This window comes from Pseudopodoces humilis, chromosome 1, assembly GCF_049639895.1.
Source record: "Pseudopodoces humilis isolate 2021_Gansu_Grassland_sample_001 chromosome 1, ASM4963989v1, whole genome shotgun sequence".
Taxonomy (NCBI): domain Eukaryota; kingdom Metazoa; phylum Chordata; class Aves; order Passeriformes; family Paridae; genus Pseudopodoces; species Pseudopodoces humilis.
In genome coordinates this window covers 37,082,451-37,102,951 of record NC_142200.1, presented here as the reverse complement: position 1 = coordinate 37,102,951, position 20,501 = coordinate 37,082,451, and the positions used below count along the sequence as shown (strand labels likewise).

General features: G+C 38.4%; 1 protein-coding gene across 2 annotated transcripts in view; it reads right to left on the bottom strand.

Annotated features, from left to right (window-relative positions):
- The window catches only part of NSMAF (neutral sphingomyelinase activation associated factor), a 38,914-nt gene extending 19,002 nt beyond the window's left edge, over positions 1–19,912 (bottom strand). Inside the window, exons 1-12 of one of the 2 annotated variants that reach the window (XM_014257741.2) lie at positions 19,757–19,912; positions 10,066–10,155; positions 9,891–9,969; positions 9,734–9,801; positions 9,612–9,648; positions 6,728–6,778; positions 4,267–4,338; positions 3,854–3,901; positions 3,676–3,728; positions 3,044–3,173; positions 1,220–1,291; positions 285–393 (exon numbers count right to left, since the gene is read on the bottom strand). In XM_014257741.2, the coding sequence (XP_014113216.1) occupies positions 285–393; positions 1,220–1,291; positions 3,044–3,173; positions 3,676–3,728; positions 3,854–3,901; positions 4,267–4,338; positions 6,728–6,778; positions 9,612–9,648; positions 9,734–9,801; positions 9,891–9,969; positions 10,066–10,155; positions 19,757–19,809 (862 nt within the window). In that variant the 5' untranslated portion in view covers positions 19,810–19,912. Of the gene's footprint in view, positions 1–284; positions 394–1,219; positions 1,292–3,043; positions 3,174–3,675; positions 3,729–3,853; positions 3,902–4,266; positions 4,339–6,727; positions 6,779–9,611; positions 9,649–9,733; positions 9,802–9,890; positions 9,970–10,065; positions 10,156–16,801; positions 17,043–19,756 lie in introns of those variants that run through there. The other variant, XM_014257746.2, reaches the window with a different exon arrangement.
- Between the last annotated feature and the right edge of the window lie 589 nt (positions 19,913–20,501).

Sequence of the window (20,501 nt, the reverse complement as noted above, 5' to 3'; positions counted from 1 at the left end):
GGGGAGAGGGCTCTTAAATGAGTGCATATCAAGTTGCAAATCAAAAAAATTAGTTTTGCCTCAATAATGCCAGCTCAGCTTTCACACTGGGCACTTCAAACACAACCAAACTGGTGCCATTTCACAACATTCATTCTGATCTTTGTTTATTTCTATTAAAAAATATTACAGCTTATATATCTGTTTATTTTTCTTATTCTTCCCACACATCAACAGAGCAAAATCCAGACAAATTTCCCTTCACAAGGTGCTACACACTACATTAATAAATAAATACTGCAAACCTATATATGTTGCAATAAGGAAATAGACCTCATCTCGATCCTGATAGTTGTAGAATTTCAAGTAGATGTCAGAACATAGATCATTTTCTGTACAAAATACTTCAAGTCCCTGAAAAGTTAAAGGGAGGAAAAACAAATGAGAGCAATTATTGACAAGCTGTAGTGCTTGCGTTTTTTAACAGAAAGTTACAGTTATTAAAATCTAAGACTTATGGCTCTAAACTTGGTAGCAGTTTTGCCCACAAAATCTAACATATTACATTTTCTATTTCCAATCTTAAAAGGATTCAGTTTATACTGAGCCAATAGATTGGCTCTGTCTGGATTGACTAGCCCTAGGTAATAGGCATTTAATTCTTTGCATCACTCCATTCACTTAGGCAAAAAAGAGGATATTTGATTTAAATGTGTTTTGAGACAGAAAAAATTCTACAAGATTGAAATTTCAGTGCTAACACTGAAATATGACTGAAGTTTCACTGCAGGATTCTTGTCATTCCTCAGTCACTTACAGTGGGACCCATCACTCCACATTAATTTCAATATGAAGCAGAGACCAAACTTCCTCCACAAATCAATCCAGAGAAAATACACCATGAGAGAGAAATTAATTTTATCCTGTGATAGCTGCTTTAGATAAATGGAATTAATTGCTCCCTAACAGTACTCCCTTCTTCCTTCCCCTATGCTGACTGCTTATGAAAGAAGTTTTTCATCCTTGTCAGAATTCATGCTGTTTCCATCTTTTTAACAACACAGGAAAACGCTTAAAAAACTGGAAAGGATCACTGAGTACTGTTCACTATTTAATGCAAAGCTTTTAAGAATACATGGCTTTTACTTAATGATGCAGACTGTTTCAGCTGGTGCCTTTAAGAAACCATATATATATCAAGACAATAAAATAAAATAATAAAATAAATACTTGAGCTTACCAGTGGCATCAGCCCATGTCTTCTTTTATAGATGCGACGCACATTTTGCAGTGTTATTTGTACTACTGGTTTCTGTAGGGGATGAGGGAGGAGGAAGAAAAGATGGAGACATTCTAGGAGGTTTATGTTCTTCTACCATATCCTCCTCAGAAAATCTTAAGTTTTTCTTGACTACAGATACTAGCAATATGGAAACAATATCCATCCATGTCATTTTAGCAGTGGAATAGTGATGCTAAGCAGTTATGTTAAAAAAGAGGAAGCTTGTCTTTGCTGTTATTTTTTTCCTGAGTAGCAGAACAGTTTAGGAATAAGTAGGCAGCAGTGTATTATCCCCAAGCCTGTCGCCAGCAGCAATGCTCATGCATCAGAGAAGCAGAACACAATAAACTACATTAAAAGGAAGCTATTGGGCTGCTGGGCAAACTGTGCCACGAGTGCCACCTGGCGAGCGGAATCAGAATGGCACCGTTATCCCACTCAAACACCTTTCCCTTGCCTGCACTTACTTCCAGCATGTCATAATCACAGAATAATCCAGGTAGGAAGGAACCTTAAAAGGCTATCTAGTCTAACCCCACTGCAATGAGCAAGGAGACCTTTGAGTCTGAGTGTGGTCCCACCTAACTTCGAATATTTCCAGGGATGGGGCATCCACCACTTCTCTGGACAACCTATGCCAGTGTTTTACCACCCCCATGGTAAAACCCCCTTTTTTTTCCTATCTAGTTTGAATCTAGCATGTTATAATCTAAAACTATTACCCTTGACCTATAGCAAAAGGCCTTTCTAAAAAGTCTGTCCCCCAAATTCCTCCTCCTTTGTCAAACACACTTTCTCCGATTCTCTGTACCAGCTTGTAACAGACATGATCTCTCTAACTCAATATTCCTTTCAGAGAACTCAGAGCTTTCCCATTATTTTTCCTGTGTCTGAGTCTCCAGACTCCCCTGAATCTTCTGCTTGTCTTTTCCTTGTCCTTAGGGCACTCAAATTAGGCAGATTCCTTTCTTTCCCCACAGGGTACCAGCAGATGAGAGCACCAGAGGTGTGCTCCAGTCCTCAGCCCTGTGGAGGGAACTGGCAATCCAGCACTGGGATTAGAGGATGGGTCTATCTTGGTACTTCGTCCCTGGCCAGACTGTGCACCACCAGTCTGCAGGATCAGTCATACCCAGCTGGAGCAGCACCAGGGCTGCTGATGCAATCTCACTTGCAAATTGGAAAAAAAAAAAAAATTAATCTGGGAATTAAAGCTTTCTGGTGATTGTGCTACTGCCATGTCCATACTAAAAGTATTTCACAGAATCACAGGTAAGTGACAGTGGCCTGCAAAGACCATCACTACTGTTTCTATGGAAAGTTTCAAAGCAGTAAGCCATCTATCTGCCACATGCACTCAGTTTTCCTCCAGAGAAAGAAATGATCAGTTTTATAGAAAACCTAGCTAAGAGCTCCCAATGTAAACATGTAAAGCTCTAACTAACTTGGAACAGACTAAGATTGAGAAGTTTATCTTAAATGAAATGTTACAAATAGTGATCCTCAAATGTTAATAGAGAATGAGCAAAGGACATTTTGTGCTTTGTCAGTAGCAGGTAAACTTTAAGCAAGTTAGCACAGAAGCCTCAGAGGAAGAGATACACTGAATGCAGCAGAGCAGCAGAGATCGAAGGAAAACTAGTGACCTTGTAAGTATATCTGAAAATAGTCTTGGAGATATGCTCTATGTGCATTTCAGAGATATAGTACAGAAAATTAAAACTGTCCACTAGCAGGGCAGCGTGCTCACATTGTATGCAAGACCATCTATGAGGCACTTACAGGATATCCATTAAGAGGCTGGAAGTACAAGTTAGCATCAGTAACGCACACATGCCCTGGATTAGTCACCAGTGGCGTCACCATTTCTGCTTTACATTCCATATGCAGCGTTTCAGAAATGCTTTGAAATCTACAAGTGAAGAAAAGGAGTAAGTTTACCTCCAGTTCTTACTTTGGTAGATGCACCCTTAAATTATTTAGAAAGGTTTTAGTTAGCTTATAGCCTTGGGACATCAGAATGGGGACTTCACCAAGCCTATTTTACCAGGAATAAAGTTTTGTTGGGAGCTCCACTTTAAAAGGCACTCCAGAAAGGAGCACTTCTACATTCTACTCCAGTCTGAGAACAGTAAACCAGATGACTTTTCCAAAACTATATTTTTATTTGGCATACACTGACTCCCAATTGCAACAAATTCACAGATAAATGAAATGTTTTGGCGACAAAGTAACACATCCATCTTCACAACATAGAATTTCCCACTCTCCATTCTAGATGCTTAGAATACAAAGAAGCTACCTCTCTGAATCAGGGAACTTACACTAACTCAACCAGCCATCTATCAGTGCAGTAGACTAATCAGCCAAAAAGATGAAAATGATTTCCTAGTAGAAAGTGATTAGAAAAGTACCTGTTTTTATCAAATGAAGTTCTGGCCAAGCGTGATTGCAATATAGCAGTGATCTAATGTGGAAGGAAAGAAAAATTAATATGGTCTCTGATTCAAATGCAATGAGAACTTAATTACTAAACAGTGGTATCACAATTTCATTATTAAACAGGGATATTCGAAATAATCAGATACTCACCATGGCAGCTTGATCTCCCATCTTATCTAGACAAGAAGCCCTGTAAAGCTAAAACAACGAGCTTAAAGTGAAATAGCACAGAGATGTCCCACACAGCTCAAAAGTCAACAGGAACAGGAGGGGCTTTAGCATTCTTTGTAAGAACATATTAAAATATCTATTATTATTTCTTTTTACAGTAGGACATATTTATTCACTGCTACTGCTATGTTACTACTTTGCTTACTACCACCCTGCATACTAAAAGCTAATATGGGTCACTTACAACAGCTGTCAGAACTAGACACCGTGTTCAAGTCCACATTTTAAAAATAAATATTCCAAGATTTTCACCCTGAGATAAAATAAAGTTTTACACTAAAAATCAAAAGATGCTGTGATGAAATATGCAGGAATATCGAATAACTACATACCTGATGTAGAGTTTGCACAACATCTCCTACTTTCCCAGCAACATCCAGTTGGAATAAGTGTTCTGTTCTACCCTAGAATTAAAAGTACATTTACTACAAATTAATTCCAAATAGACCTCAGTGGAAAAAAAAAAGTCAAAACAAACTAAACTAAACTATAAACCCCTAAATAACAAAACTCTAAAACCTGGTAAAACTATGTTATTAAAGATTGCGTTATATCTCAAAGATTCCAAAAGCAGATGTAAAACCTAATCTTTTTTCTTTACAAATACATCCTCCCCGTGGAAAGCTCTCTGTGCAGTATTTGGTCTGTTGTTCAACACCATACAGCACAATAGCACTGAAGTAAGTGAACGCTGTGAAAGCATCAGTTAATGTAGGAGTAGTACCTATTCTGCCTATTTTAATATTGGCTATTTTAATATCTATTTTAAATACATGCAAATATAGTACTAGCAAATGGCATGCTACATTTTAAACAAGTATTTCTTAGAGAAGAAAGACACCAGCCCATCAAATCTTTAAAGACCCTAAATACAATCACAGCCTATTTTGACTAGTCTTTTACAAAAGCCTAGCACATCACCCAGCATATGTGGCACACTCATTTTTCTCCTAAAAGGTTTTCCGAGCTTTCTAAAGTGTCATTTTATAGTAGACATCCCTGGTTTTAAGTTAAGTATATTAAAAGTATGCGTATGGGTCAACTGGTACTAACTTTACACACAACTCATATTTAGCAAAGGTTGTTGGATCCTTTCATGACCCCTGAATGTAGTACAAAACTGTAGCAACGTGTTTCTGTAGCATTTTGTGATGTCTCAGGCTAGACTTTAAAAAAAACCAACCAAGTGAGATGAAAGCAAGACATTGGTCAGTAGATACAACTGGATTAATTTTAAACTGAAGGAAGGAAGACATGAAAATCTAGATGATCTTCAGTGTAATGTATGTGATCTGAGCTGAACTGACAGCAATGCAAGAGGAAAGCACGCTTCGAAAAGCAAATGGAACTGGATTATAGGGAGACATGAAATTCAGTAGCAATTTAGATAAAAGCCCTGCAACATTTCACCAGAGCATCGTTTTCCTTCAACAAGAAAAAACACAGCTCTCAGAAATCCTAGTGAATGGTCTACAACTATTGCTTACAACCAACAATGCGACAGCTTTTGTGAGCAGTTGTCTCTGTAGCTCTCCAGCCATATTCAAAGACAACAGCTCAGTATTTTGTAATTGATCTGAAACAATTGAAGAAAGACATTGAAGATAAAATGTATTACTTAATTCCAGCACTCAGTGACATATGGAACTGGCATATGGAACTGCCAACAATTTAAGTAGAAGATATTTAGCAGCAACAGAAAAAAATCAGAAAAGACTGAAGGTGAACTTCAAACTTAGATTTCTTGTTTTAAAATGCAGAAACATAGCTGCACTTTAGTAAAGTAAATTGTGATGGTTAACTGTCAGAAATGTTTTAGCTGTGGATGAATCATAACTTAGGAGAAAATGAAGTGAAAAGCTTTCCAAATAACCCTTCTGATTCTCTTCCACTGTGTTGGCAATGGGATAAGGTATTTGTCTGATACTTAATAAATCTTGCACATGGCTGCAAAATGTATCATGGAAGGGCTAGAAAACATAATAGGTTTAACACATGAAGAATTACCAGAAAAAAAACCAAACAACTTTAAAGTCCTGGTTCAGAGGCAGATCTAATCACAAAACCAACCAAAAGCACTGGGTGAGAGATCAGAGATCCTCTCTTGCCTCTCTGCTGCTCACTACAGTAATACAAATTAGTGGACTCCATCATTCTTGAAGCTTCTTAAACAAATACATTGAGAAATATAATTGTGTCTTTTTCAATTCTTGGGCAAAACGTGAATTAACTCTGCGTAATAGAAATTTTGTGTTTGTGTCTTAACTAACCTCACAATTTAAGCAAATAACCTTTATTTGTGTGCCTTGAAGCCTCCAGGCTCAGAATTGGAGCAGATTGACCCCATCAGCAGAAATCAACCAGAAGTAAGCTCCAATTTCTGCTGTGAGCAGCCTTATCTGCCATTTCTTTGAACTGAGAAGCACTCAGCTGGGAAATATCAATTAGCAATCTCTCATCTCAGGTCTGAGCAGAACTGAGGAGAAGCCACTTAGCCAGGATGCAGTGTCCACTGTACATGAGCAGTCAGCTGATAGTTCTGACTGTTGAGTCCATAGAGCTGCACATCAAGGTAAAAGGCAAGTGTCAAGTCTGCAGCATGCCCTCCAAGAAGTATCAGAAAGCCATCAAAGAAGATTTCAGACATGTTTTTTCAATATACAATTACTTTTTTTTGTAAAGCTTCATTTTTAATACTCCTGAAATGATAATGATCTTACTCTTTCAGAAATGAGAACATAAATCCTTACAAAACTCCAGTTTGCGAAGAGCAGTGAAAAAATACATACTTACTCTTACTGTTTTATAGGGTGCAATAACATTTCTTTCTTTAATGAGAAAAACCTGAAAGAGTAACAGACATTACAGAATCACACCTCAAAAATAATAAATAAATAATTAAAAATAAATAAATAAATAATGAGAAGTACTGGTAAATACAAAGCTATGAACACTGTTTAAGCAAGTAAAACACTGGGTTGTAATATCCTGCTTTAACTATCCCAGATAAACTGCAGAAAAACAATGACCTTTTATATCAGCTAACTGCAAGGAGGGCAAGAGTCCAATTTAGTTCAGAGGCTTACTTATACAGTTGATTAGTGGGCTTTCATCCTAATCATATGACCTTCAAGGAGTTGCAATACTAAAGCAAATACACACAGCTACATTCAGTGGGGCAGATCCTCCCCCTCTTTTAGTGGCTAGAGGTTCTGTCCAAACAGGAATTACCCCAGACTGGCAACTCACAATGTACACTGTGCAAACTTACTCAAATTAATACCTTTCTTCTGCTGCTAAACATTTTGCTTCCAGCTCCAACCGCAAGGAACACCAGATTTCCTCCCTCATCCAATACCATGCTTTTGAACAGTATTACTTCTCTGGTGCTAGCCTCATCTCTGAGAACATCTTTCCTCTCCAAAACCCACATAAAACTACTCTCCTTCTTCAGAACACTCTCACAACTCCTATAAAAAGACCTGACTGCTAGCACACCAATTTACACACTGTGCCTTACTATCCCCCATCTCAGAGGTGACAAGTCAGAAAAAAGTTGTGGTTCTGCTGTTTGTAGAGAAGGTTCAAACTTGCTAAATCTCAGGCCTAAATTCAAGACTGGTTCTGAACTCAATAAAACACACTGGACTGCTATCCTGGGGTGACAAGTACACAACCTACTGTATTCTACTCCTGACCCAAGAGACTTGGCTAATCACAGGTCCTTTCCCTGTGCCTCGGTTTCCTTCCTACAGGTAGCACATCTGCAGTTCTACACTCCAAAATATCATGGCAGCAGCCCCAAACCCAGGGCAATCACTAAACTTGCAAGAACAGAGGCTCTCTATGCAGAATCCTGCTGGCTGCTACATACAGCCCTCCCCATTCCCACCAGCTGGCTACCTTCACCACATGACTGCTCCAAGAAACATCCAGCTAGAAGAAAGCAAGTGGTAGGCTTAGAAGCCCATAAGCTCAGCATGCTTCTCTAAGTGCTACATCAAAAAACAATGGTAATTAGTGTCTTTCATCTGACATCAGCATGTACAGACCTGAATTGTGCCATGGGAGAATCAGAATGAGAAACCTGCTTCACATTCATTGCTCTTCTAAAAGATAACTACACTGACTACTCCACATTACATAAGTAGACATAATGGTTTGGGTTTTTTTACTTATAAGCTGAGCAAAAACTTAAGCATACTGTACTATCCTATTTTGGAGGATCTCCCCAATTTTTTCTCAAGAAAAAATACTGAAATAATCTCAAATTATTATTCTCATTTACTGTATTTTAAAGCCATTAGTTCTAAATTGTCTGTTACATAAAGAAAAGTTGCTTATCCAGCTACGTACTAACAATTTTTTCTGAGTGTGAAAGACTAAGATGTTTAAGATGTTACAAGTATTCCTATGTGTGGTTTCCTACAAAGCCAAAATTCTGCTTAAAAAAATATATTTTTAATTACATCATGATCTGTCATAATTACAACTAGTGACTACTTGATACTTGGAAGTCTGTATGCCTTTTATAAAAAATACCAGCATTAACGATGCCACCCAAGTACTTCAGAACATTTCCTCAGAGATAGGAAGATGACTGGCAAGCTACAAAGGAAAGGAGTGGGGGGGTTGCTAACCACACTTGCAATCTTAAAACTTAATTCCTCTTTCCTACAAGATGTTTCTTAGAATCACTTTTTCTTCAGAACATATAGTAATGATGTACTGTGGAAGAACTACCTGGAGGAGCTAGAAATACTTTTTTAAAAATCACTTCATACACAAGAAAACCTGCCAACTCAAGAAACAGATTACACAGTATTTTTCACAGAAGGAGCTTCAAAATGAAATTAAATATACTGATTACTACAACACAAAGCAAAACCTTCTCTGGTATAGACAGTATTAAATGTTTGAGTTTGTTTTTGACTGCAGCAGCATGTAACTGAGCAAGGCTATCAGTTTTGGGCACTGGTAAAGATAGATTGTAGAAATGTACAAGAATATTTAAAATCATATTTCCTGCCTCAAGTCTGTTCTATCCTGAAAGGAACACATGAACATTTTTTTTAAAACTTTTACAGCTTTGGAACACCTATCAACCGCAATTTATCAAAATTTAAAGTGCATCCTCTTGGTTAACTCTAAGAATGAATACATCCACATTCATGACTCTTGACTGAAACTTGAAGACAATATTTCAGGACAACTTCTGAAATCTATTTGGTAGACACACAGCACAGCCCAGAGTTTTCACAAAGCTGAACCACAGGGACCGAGATGACTGCCCTTACCACAACATGCTGCAGAAAGTAGATGAAAGCAACACAACAAGACCAAATTAAAGATGATTAGTAACAAGTTTTATTACAGTCTAGTCTCCTTTTTCATTCAATTCTAATGTTTCCCTAAGCTCCATTATAAAATGACCAGGACAAAAAGTTCAGTTTATTGAATTAATGACTTAATGAAGTCATTAGGAGTTTGCACAATTTCCAGCATCAATATTTTCACATTAATGCTTAAGTTTTGGCACTAATTTGTTTTGTTTTCATTTAACTTCCCACTCTTGGATGACAGCTTTGAGGAAAAATACCATTAAATAACATAAGCTTGCTCATTTATGTAGCCTCACCCATTTATACTTTAAGAATCTATTATATGCAGATCTTACCTGGGTACATACAACAGAAATCCCTCCAGATGTATTCCTGAAATATAAATAAGATATTTGAAATTATGGGCATTTGGGCTTTAAAGGATGTTAAATACATGAAGTATCCCAAATTTACCTACCTTGTGAAAGGGTTATTTGCTTCATTATCTTCTGGGGCTTTTATACTAATGCAATCCCTCAACGGTATCTGCAGCAAGTTATAAAAATACAGTCTTTCTTAAAAGCTTTTTCAGGAGAATCTTTAGTTACCAAGAAATTTAAGTTTGCACTTCTTACCTTGATAATGGGCTGGATATTGTCATCTGGTTCAAAAATAATTGACTTTGAACAGATTTTTAGGGAGCCTCTGAATTTTCTAAAATGAATAATAAAAAAAACAACTTGTGCATGTGTTCAAGATACATGAGCCTAGAATGACCCCAGTAAATTAAGCTATGTAAAAGTTTTGTACCTTTCATCTTTGCAATCTTTATTTATAATATGATTAGCTGTGTGCTGTTCAAAGTAATATTCTTCCAGGTTAAGAAGAAGCAGTGAAAACCTACAAATAAAAAAAAAATAAATAATCTTTTATTCTAAGAGAAAATACTGTAACAGTTAGTACTCTTAATAAAACCTATCAGGTGTTTGGAAAGTTTTCACTGATCTCTTTGCTGCACCCCACACCCCAATAATGAATTAATTTAGCTTTTTAAAATAACAACCTATTTGGAAAATTTGGGTACACTTGAAGAAGATCAATGGATGCTCTTACAACACATACAAGGTTATATATTTGATTCTGATGTCTTGGGTGGAAATTATTCTAATATAGCCAGGCCACATAGATCACGCTTTAGCTGTGATCAATGTATGCCAGGCGAAATATGCAATGATACAAAAAGAAAGGGCAGGAACTAATTACTTAGAATGGATGGAATTAGATTGTTTTGAAGTCAAGCCAAATTACATTGGTCTAAAATGTTAAGTGAAAATACTGGCACATATTTTACAACGCAACTGAGCCACTGAACAGATGTCCTCTGAGGAAGCATTACCTTCCTCACCAACCACATTTTGTACTTCATCTGTACCTCTGTTCAACCCCCAGGAAGCCTGTTCATGGACTAATGTGATTAGCAACAAACCTCAGCAACAACAAAACAAAAATAGGAAATTTAAGTCTTCTAAAGTATTTAATTGCAGGATCATAGTAATGCCAGTGCTAGTACCAAGTAAGTGCAGATAGGCCAGATCAAGGAGAATATGAAAATGTTTTCTCTACCAACTTAACTAAAACTGCTGCAAGTGATTGAAAGTCAACAATTTTCTAGCAGGGTGAACACTTGGTCACTGAATGTTTCAGCTGTAGAGAATGCCAGTGGATACTGGCACAGCAAGAGAAGCAAAAACAACTTCAGTTGGAAGTACAACTTGTTTGTGTGCAGCGCTGATCTGATCTGCACAAGTACCCACATTCTGAGCTTTTTTGTACTTTGCTCATGATGTGCTTCACTAGAAATGCCTGTGAAAACACTAATAAACACCAAGTGTTCCCAGAGCATTGTTGTTCATGTTGTATTCAAACAGCATCTTTGAATTCACAAGCATGTTGTATTCAAACAGCAGTAAATACGTCAAGAGTTCCAAAAATGAACTGAGTGAATCAAACAGCCTGTTCATTAAAAAAGCATATTTCACAATGGAAAAAAACAGCATTATTGAAAATACATCTTGCACACTTAAAGATTGTGTTGTGGTTGTTAAACAGAACACAACAATAAAGGTTTTTACTGCAACTACAAGTTAACAGTGGCTCTATATACTCAAAAGTGCTTGTGTTTCCAATATACTTCGTCCTACTGCTCTGCTGCTTTTTCTAAACGGCCTTATCCTTACTTTCCTCTCTTGAAAACAGTTTTTTTATGATCCCATTGTGCTGGTTTTGGCTTGTTTTTATACAGTATCTACTATGGGGCTTTGTTTTGGATTTGTGCTGAAAACTGTTGATAATTCAAAGATTTGAGCACTGAGTGTGCTTAAACAGAGTTAAGGCCTTTTCTGCTTCTCACCCCACTCTGCCAGCGAGGAGGCTGGAGGTGCACAAGGAGTTGCATGGGGACACAGTCAGGACAGCTGACCCCAACTGACCCAAGGGTTATTCTGTGCCATATGCAATCGTACTCAGGATATGAAACATAGTAGCTTCCATGCAGTCACTATTATATCCCATTTTTCAACATATCATCTGGTTGAAATCATCCAGGACAAACTTAAAATTTCTAATTTTGCAAACTCAGATTTTGCAACTTCTATCACATTTTCAAAGCTTTTTAATAAAGCTATGTTAGGATGTATAAGGAGCAATTCACCAGTAAAATGTTCTTCTTTCTATTACGTATAAGCATATACATTCAACTTATTATCCACAAGCCAATTACTATTATTTAAATAATTTAAAAACAAATCAAGAAACTACATTCTTGAAAACTACAAAGGTAGTACCCAATTTTTTTTAAAAAAAACTATTCTCTTTAATCAGGAAACAGCCACTACTGACACAGGGAACATGAGCCTCAGAGAAATGGCACTTATGGCCATTATTTTTTTTCCAAGAAAACTATAATACTTGTTCAATAGAATTCATTTCTGAAATTCTTCATTTTTGGGCTCTCTTTTGTCTCCACCTATTCTTTTAAAAAACTCCTCACATTTTTATATTCTTTCCAAATTCCTGTTGACAGCACTGGTATTTACTAGACTTTTTAAGGTTTTGGTAAATGCAGGCATCCCTCATGTATTCAAGACAAGCCATGTTTTTATATCAAAATACTGGCTGTTATTCACAGTAACTATAATATGCTCAGCATAAGCCAAAATACCAAAAGAACCAAGAGTGTTTGAAATTTTTCATTATAACTGCCTCTATGAAACTATTGTATCTATGTACTTGTCACTTTTTAAATCAATTCACCTTCCCAAAACCAGAAGCTGTGGGCAAGAATTTGAGGTATTCTTTCCCTAGCACAACACTTACTGCTGCTGAACCAGATAATTTAATGACGGGGGAAAAAAAAAAAGAAAAAGTGAAGATATGCACAAAAACTGAAGATAAACTCTTTATATAGGCTAAATAAATACTGTGGAGAAACTGTAGATTTACTCCTTTTTAAATACCACATTTGCTAGCAGCATCCAGTTTACCCTTTAGCTATTCTCTCTGTGTCTCTTCCACATGAGTAGTCATTCTCCAGGCTTAGAGACAGCATCACTGAAGAGCTTCACGCTGTAGACCAGCGACCTCCTGCACAATGATGTCCTGCTCACTGACCTCAGCTTTTCTGTCTGGAAAATGGATTGTACTGCTATGCTGGAAGCTGTTAAAGCATTTTTCTTCAAATACTGTCGATCATGGAGGCTAAGTGCATTTTCCATATTTATTTTCCCCTCCCACTCTCCAGAGTTTTCCATGTACTTCTGAAAGCTCTTCCTAGCATTTCTATGCTTGTTGCTACTCCCAAGTCCATTTACTCTAACTGCATTTCCTATATTTTCAGGCTGTAACGAGTCACTTCTGAAGGCAGATAGAGCCCAGATATCAAATCTCCACAAATACAATCACAAGTCTCTACTTCTCTCAAGCACCCACTGCAACTGGGACAAACTTACTGCCTATCCCAAGACTATCTCACAAAAACTGTCCCTTTTAAAATTAATACGATACCATAAAAGAAAGCAAAATTTTCAGACTTGCATCTCGCTACTGACTAACAAATCCAGATCAGTTCAAGTTACTGCTAACAATGAACTCTGAAGATTATGATACGTGATCTCTGCAATAACCTTCTGGAACTTCTCAACTCATCTCAGTCTTTATTGCTCAAGTATTTAAATTTCATTTGCCTGTGTTAATGACCCATAGAGTTGTCAAAGAAAAATCAAGTTTCATGACTGTACTGTACTGTTACTACAGTACAGTCAGAGCTTTTTATTTTCACAGAAGAAATGTCTTTCATATAAATAATCAGAGCCTCTGATAGTTACTGTATCAACAGGGTCCCTCTTGAGACCCATCACTGCACATGATGACACTTCAGGCTTGCCAGGAGGTTTAACAAGTATTTACAGATAGCAAAGGTACAGATCAATCTCTGGCATGTTTCCTAAGTAGACAAACAGTGTTGTGAAGGCCTGAAAAAACTAGGGTATCAATCATAATAGCTATAAAATGACAGCAGTGGGGATCTTCAATGTGCAACCAAGCAGTTGGGCTTTGGGCTGACTGCCTTGCAAAGAGCTGCAGGAGGTATGCAACAAGAATTTGCATGCATGTTTACATAGATTTAAAATAGTAATTTAATTCTGCACATGACAGGAAGACTTAAAAAAAAAAAATAATCAAAAAGTAACAGTAGGCAGAGAATGCATGAGATATCCTGTATAAGAAATAGGTAAAACCTGTAAGAATTGAAAACTTTATTTTGGCTTTCAGCCACTGAGCAGCTGTACTGTTCCCAGTGCTGTGTAATTAACAGAACACACTGTAAGCCTATGACTTTATCACACTGACCTGGAAGAGCAGCCTGGATCAAAAAATCAATGTCAAGACAAGTAACAATAAGCAAGTCTGTCCCCAGTCTACCCATCCTTGCCTTCAAGTCTGATCCCAAGACATAAAAACCCCACAATCTAAGCAGTTAGTTAGGCAAGTAATAAGTTTTAACTTGGTAATGTAAAATAATCCTTTAGTATCTAAAATGAAAAGGGGTTTTGATTTTTTTTTCCACTTTTAAATTATCAGCAAGAACCAGCATCTTAAAAAAAACCAACCAAACAACAAACCAACAAACAAAGCCCAGTTCTGGTTCATACATATTTGGAGGAGATCCCTTCAGTTTTTATTAAACACCTTTGCCTGGTGCCCTAAAACTCTGTATTCCTGTAATACAGTAATAAACAAATGTCACAAAGTTATTTTTCAGGCAAACAGAAAAGGATCAAGTTTGAGACATTTTTCTTATTACCAGCAAGTGGTTAATTTTGATCCATTTTCAAAATTAACAGCCCAATTGTTACTTGAAACTTCCCAAATATAAATCATTAATGGGTGTTTATTAAAAATCTGTTTAGGTAGAAAGGTAATGCTATAGCTTGGAAAGCAACTCAAATGTCTGTTGACACAAAATCCTTTGAAATCCAGCAATAAAACTCACACCTTAAAGCTTATTACAGGATATTTTTATGCTTCCTAATAAAGACAGGTTTATGCCCACAAATGTTGTGGTCACAATGCTGTTTAATGGTTTGCAACATAATTATGAAGTTAGTAAGCCACAGGCATGTCTTCAGGGATCATTGACCTATTTTTTTCCTACAATGAACCTGACATACTAGGCTATCAAAAGACAGCCCAATATATTATTCTGAAAATGACAGAGACAAATTAGACAAGATTTTCAAAAAAGTTCAAACCCCATGGAAGTAGCTATAAGGGTTGAGAGTCTGCAAGATGTTCAATGCCTTATACTATAGCCTCTTAACAGTCCAGTCTTTACCCTCAATGTCTCACCAACAGCAAACAAACCTTCAGAGAACTTCCAAGATGATTGAATTTTCTTACTACGTGTAGTATTTGAAAAATGGCACTTGAAGAAAAAAAAAAAAAAAGCAGCTTCAGTAACTCTGCTGGTCCCACACGCTTGTAATGCCTCAAAAACTACTTCCACTTGTGGAGACCAGCCAATTTTGACTTAAAAATTATCACAATAGCAGACAGGCCGTAACTCAAGCTTCTATTCAGAGCTGTGGAGTTTTCCCAAGATAGTTTAGCACATGGAATGGTACATGGAATACAAGATACAGTACCATGTGAAGGGGTCAGGCATAAGAACAAGGTGGCCAGCAACAAGACTTTATCCTTTGGAATGCAGCAAACTCACACAGCAGCTCTGCTGTCAAGAGATGCTGGGAAAGAGGCAGTTTCACTTTTTCCAAGGTAAAATAAATCAGTAGCCACCACTGCCACTATTGCAAAGCCTCGAGCTTTAGAGTGGGTGAAAAAGCACTTACACTGTTACATCTCAGCTTTAATGCAATTTCTGCATTCAAAAATCCAACAGCAGCAGCTTGGAGAGGGAAGGAAAAAGAACATGCTAGATAAGGGATTATCTTTTATTACAACTCACACAGCTGGAAAAACCAACATCACCAAAATAACACAATGAGTTTCCCAGGCCCAAAATGGAAAGATTTTCAGCCACAGCTGTGCCTGTCTGTCTGAGAGTGTATGTTGGGGGGTAGGAGCTACATCAATGGATGATCAGTACAATGTAAGCATACACATCTCTGCAGCCCCTCAGATAACTTTAATTAAGGCTTTAAGAGCTTTTGTGTTGGAATATCTTCAATCCCCACACAGTGTTAAAAGTATACAGAACCTGGTGGAGTAGAGAGTTGATCTTTTAACAGTCTACGAGGAGCTGTTTGAGATTAAAAGGTAAGCACCGACACTTAAGGGGAGAGGTAAATTAAAATATGCTGACATAATTTTGCTTGAAGACCTATTTCAAATTCCTGTCTTTGTACAGTCCCAGAAAGACTATATTAAAAATAACTGAAAAATTCATATGACAGTCAGTTGGAAGGTATTGTCTTGTGAAGGGAATCAGTATTCCTTTGAGAAGCAGCTCCAGGTAGAAAATAGAAAAAGGTAACTATCTTGCCAAGAAAAACAAAATTCACTTCCTTTCTCAAAGAGTTACCATATAATTGCCACTCAGAAAAGGTCTGAGGAATATGAGTCAAGAACACACCCAAGACGCATAAGAAAACTCAGCACTAAGTGTCAAGAAAACATTTGCAAAAACTTCAGCTTGTATGACGTCATTCCCAATACACAAGGTTTGGGAACCCACAGGCACCCAAACATTCCTAGCATTGTTCTGAGTATGCAGCCAAGAAGCCAGTCATTCTTCACAAACTACAACCTGGGGTTTAAAAATCCTGCCAAGATGCTACAAAGTATCCTCCAAAGAAAAGTGTGCTGCATTATGTTTAGTCGGCTTGAGAATTTTACTGCTACTCTGCTTGATGTATGTGTCCCTCTATACTTCAGTTTGAAAAAGACTCAGACATCCAACAACACCTGGGGAAAAAAAAAAGAAAATAAAAAAAGTCCACAGTTTATTTTATATAACAATTTCACCTACCAAATTGGTAGCATTGGACTTATTCAAACTGGACACAGAATGACCATGCAGGGACCAATGCCTTGGAAAAATCCTGTTCATATCATGTAGGAAAGGTACCCATTGATCCTGCTTTAAATTCATAATCTCTGATTGAAGTCTTACTGTTTTCGTCCTTTCATCAGAAAAGCACATGCTGGAAATCTACTTGGACACTAGGGTTTCAAGCGGCTGATCCAACACCTCGCACAATCACTTGACCTGAAACTGGAAGTACAACGCTGCTAACAGAAGGAAATTGTTAGGGATGGAAAAATGGGGCAGCCCAATCTACCAGCAGCAAAACCAACTCTAAAATTAAACCTCCTCCCAACAAGAACAAACTATCTGTAGGCCAGCTATAGGACTCATTTGCTGATGTTTGGATAAAAGCCATGATTATGCATATTTTGTCTCAAGAGAGTAAGATAAGGCTACTGATTAAAAAAAAGATAAAATATACATATACAAATCCAATGCCCAAGCAAACATCACAACAAAGATCCATCTGCAACACCTACGTGCTGCCAGTAGGTTGCTTCACGTGAGTGATGTTTCCAGCAGAAGAGATAAACCCCTCACACAGGAAGCCAAGCAGGGTGCAAGACAAACCAGTTGCACTGTATAGAGAGCCCCCATATCAAGTGTTTACACTTGCCTGCATTTGGGCACACTGCCAGCAGAAGTGAGAAATCAATTTATAAAGAAAGCAACGACCTAAACCAAACACCACATCATCTAATTTGATGCTTTGTAACTAAATTTGTTTGTAAAAAAGGACTGCTGTTCATGAAGGGGCAATATTTTAGGGATTATATTAATTGTCCTGCACACAGGACATTTCAGCATTTTCTTGTTTTCTACTAGAAAATGGCATATAGTCATAAAAGAAGGCTTATGTAACTGGTATTAAAGTGGACTAAATAGTTAAGAAGAAATATTTTTTTTTCAGATCACTCAAAACTAATCTGATCTACCTTCCCTCCAAAGCAACTACAGAAGAACATTAAGTTCTTATTAAGTTTCACAGTACTCTTAACTAGAACTTTTATAGCTCAAAGTTTTCTAAAAAGAAATGTAGAAGTAACAAAAAAATCAAAAAAGTAACAACAAACCCCAAAACAAAACACACATCAAAGCCAGTTGCCACAAAATTTTAAACAGTCCTGGTCAATTTCACTAGGAAATACCTACACCAAAGATACAAATATCAAGCAAAGCTTTCAAGCAGAAGTTGGTGTCTCTAACAGCCACCCAGAACATAGGTAAAAAAAATCTCAGAACCTGTCCCTTCAATTAAGTCATAGCAAGCTGGTTTTTTCTTTCTGTTTTAAGGTAGAAATATAAGGACAACACACAACAAAACACAGTGATTCTAATCTATCTAAGCTCAAAATATTTTAAATCACTTAAATGCTTTAAAAATTTCATAACTGAGAAAAGCACAGGAAAAGAAGGAGAGGGACAGACTGATATAGAGTACAAAGCATTTAAATTTACTTGGATTTTATAATAATATCAATTGTTAGGCAAGAGGAAGAAATGGCATTGCAGATATAGGAAAAGCTGCCAGTGCAAATGAGAATGAGACTGATCTTTCATGAAGTGCTCAAATTACAAGCTCAAATAATATGATCCTTGTATGCTTTTAAGTATGAACGAAGGAAAAAGTTCTCATCAGTAACTGTAGATCAGTAATGCTGACATTGATATGCTGAGTTTGTTCTTAGGGCTTTTTAGAAGAGATTTAGATCCCACTTGGTTTCTTTGAGACAAGTCTGATTTTTGACCTTTTTTCTCAGCTTAAAAAAAAAAAAAAAAAGGAAAGAAAAGAAAACAAAAGAAAGAAAAAAGACTATTTACATTAATTACATAACACAGCTCCCTGCAGCCCCTTACACACAACTGAAACCACAGCAGCCCCCCAAAGAATCAGATATATGTGAAACAAGTAAACGTGATCCAGAACACATCTGTACTTCAAAAAAAAACCCACTTCAGAGGATGTGGTAGCTTCCATGGGCTGAACAGCTATGAATCAGAATTTGTATGGACAGAGTGAGTCCAGCTCTTCATCATGTGGTTTTCTCATCAACAATAAACAGTACTGTGTAACCAGCAGAGACCTGCACCAGGAATTTGCACAGGGCTCGCACTGGACCAGCCTGCTGTTTCTTTGGTTCCTGCAGCAGGAGACAACTACGGATCCCGGATCCCCCCGGAGAAGGTGGTGGGTGTCCATCTATTGTGTGACCCATGCCGACCTATTGCTCTCACAAACATTTCCTACGTGGAAATATTAAGCTTGCAAAAGATTTTGAAACTTTTTGACAAGACAGATACAGCTAAACCAGGCAAAAGAAAGTGGGACACTACCCAAAAATAAGAGAGTAAATTCAGGATACACTCAAGCACGTGTGATAAGCCTTTGTAGTACGTTCAGAAACAAAACAAAGATTACAGTCAGCAAGCAGGAACGGGCTAATTGAATTTAACACTTTTAAGAGACAACACAGAGTCTGTAATTTAAGGGTTGACAGTACAGACTACAGTGTTCAGAAAAGAAAAAAAAAAAAACACCAAAACAACAAACTTCAGTGAAGCACGGCTTCATGCCACAAGCACAACTGAGAACCAACTAATATACAGAAATCTACAAAATCTACAAGACGCTATTTTTCACGCAGTTTATGCAAAGCAAGCAGCATTCCTGTTTCCCCAGGTCCTTTCCCCACCCTTTTCAGTTTTAACTCAGAGGAACCATCAGCCACCTGATCTCAACAGTAACAACAACGAGGGCAGCGCAGCGCCCGGGCTCTCCTCCCGCCGATGCGCCGCGGCCTGTCCGGAGGCCGCGCCGCCCGCAGCTCCGCCGGGCCCTCCCAGGGGCCGGGACCGAGCGGGGGCGGCCGGGGCCGGCGAGGCAGTACCGCTCACCTCTCCTTGGAGTACAGCTCCCGCTCCAGCCGCCGCCTGCGGATGAAAGCCATGGAGCCACCCGGCCGAGGTGCCGGTGCCGCCGCCGCAGCAGGCCGGACCGGGCCAGGCCGCGCCTCAGGGAGGCGGGGAGAGCGGGCCGGTCGTGGCCGCAGCCGGGCTGGCGAGCCCGGCCCGCCCCGTTTGTACCGCGGAGAGGCGGGGGAAGGTGGCCCAGGGAAAAGGCCGGAGAAATGGAGGAGTCGGTCGGCACCGAGGCTTCTGCGCCCTCGCCCGGGCTGTGGTGTCTCTGCGGCCCTTCGGGGCCTCCGCGGCGCACACGGAGGGAAGCTCACGCTGTATTACATTGCGAAACAGCTTCGTTATGTGGATTAAAATAAAAGTTTTAATTGTAGTGCCACTGCAGTGAGATCATTGTGCCCGTAATGCGTGTGACAGAAGCTGTCCGGGCAGGAGGTGTGTCCAAATCCTAGAATCACAGAATATGCGGAGTTGGAAGGGATCCATCAGGATTGTCCAGCTCCGCGCATCCGCAGGAGTCACACCATGTGCCTGAGAACATTTTCCAAAAGCTCCTTGAACTCTGTCAGGCTTGGGGATGTGACCACATCCTTGGGGAGCCTGTTCCAGTGCCCAACCACCCTCTGGGTGAAGAACCTCTTCCTTATAGTCAACCTAAACCTCCTCTGACTCAGCTTCATGCTGTTCAAGTCCTATAATTGCCTAAAAAGACCTCTATGGAAAC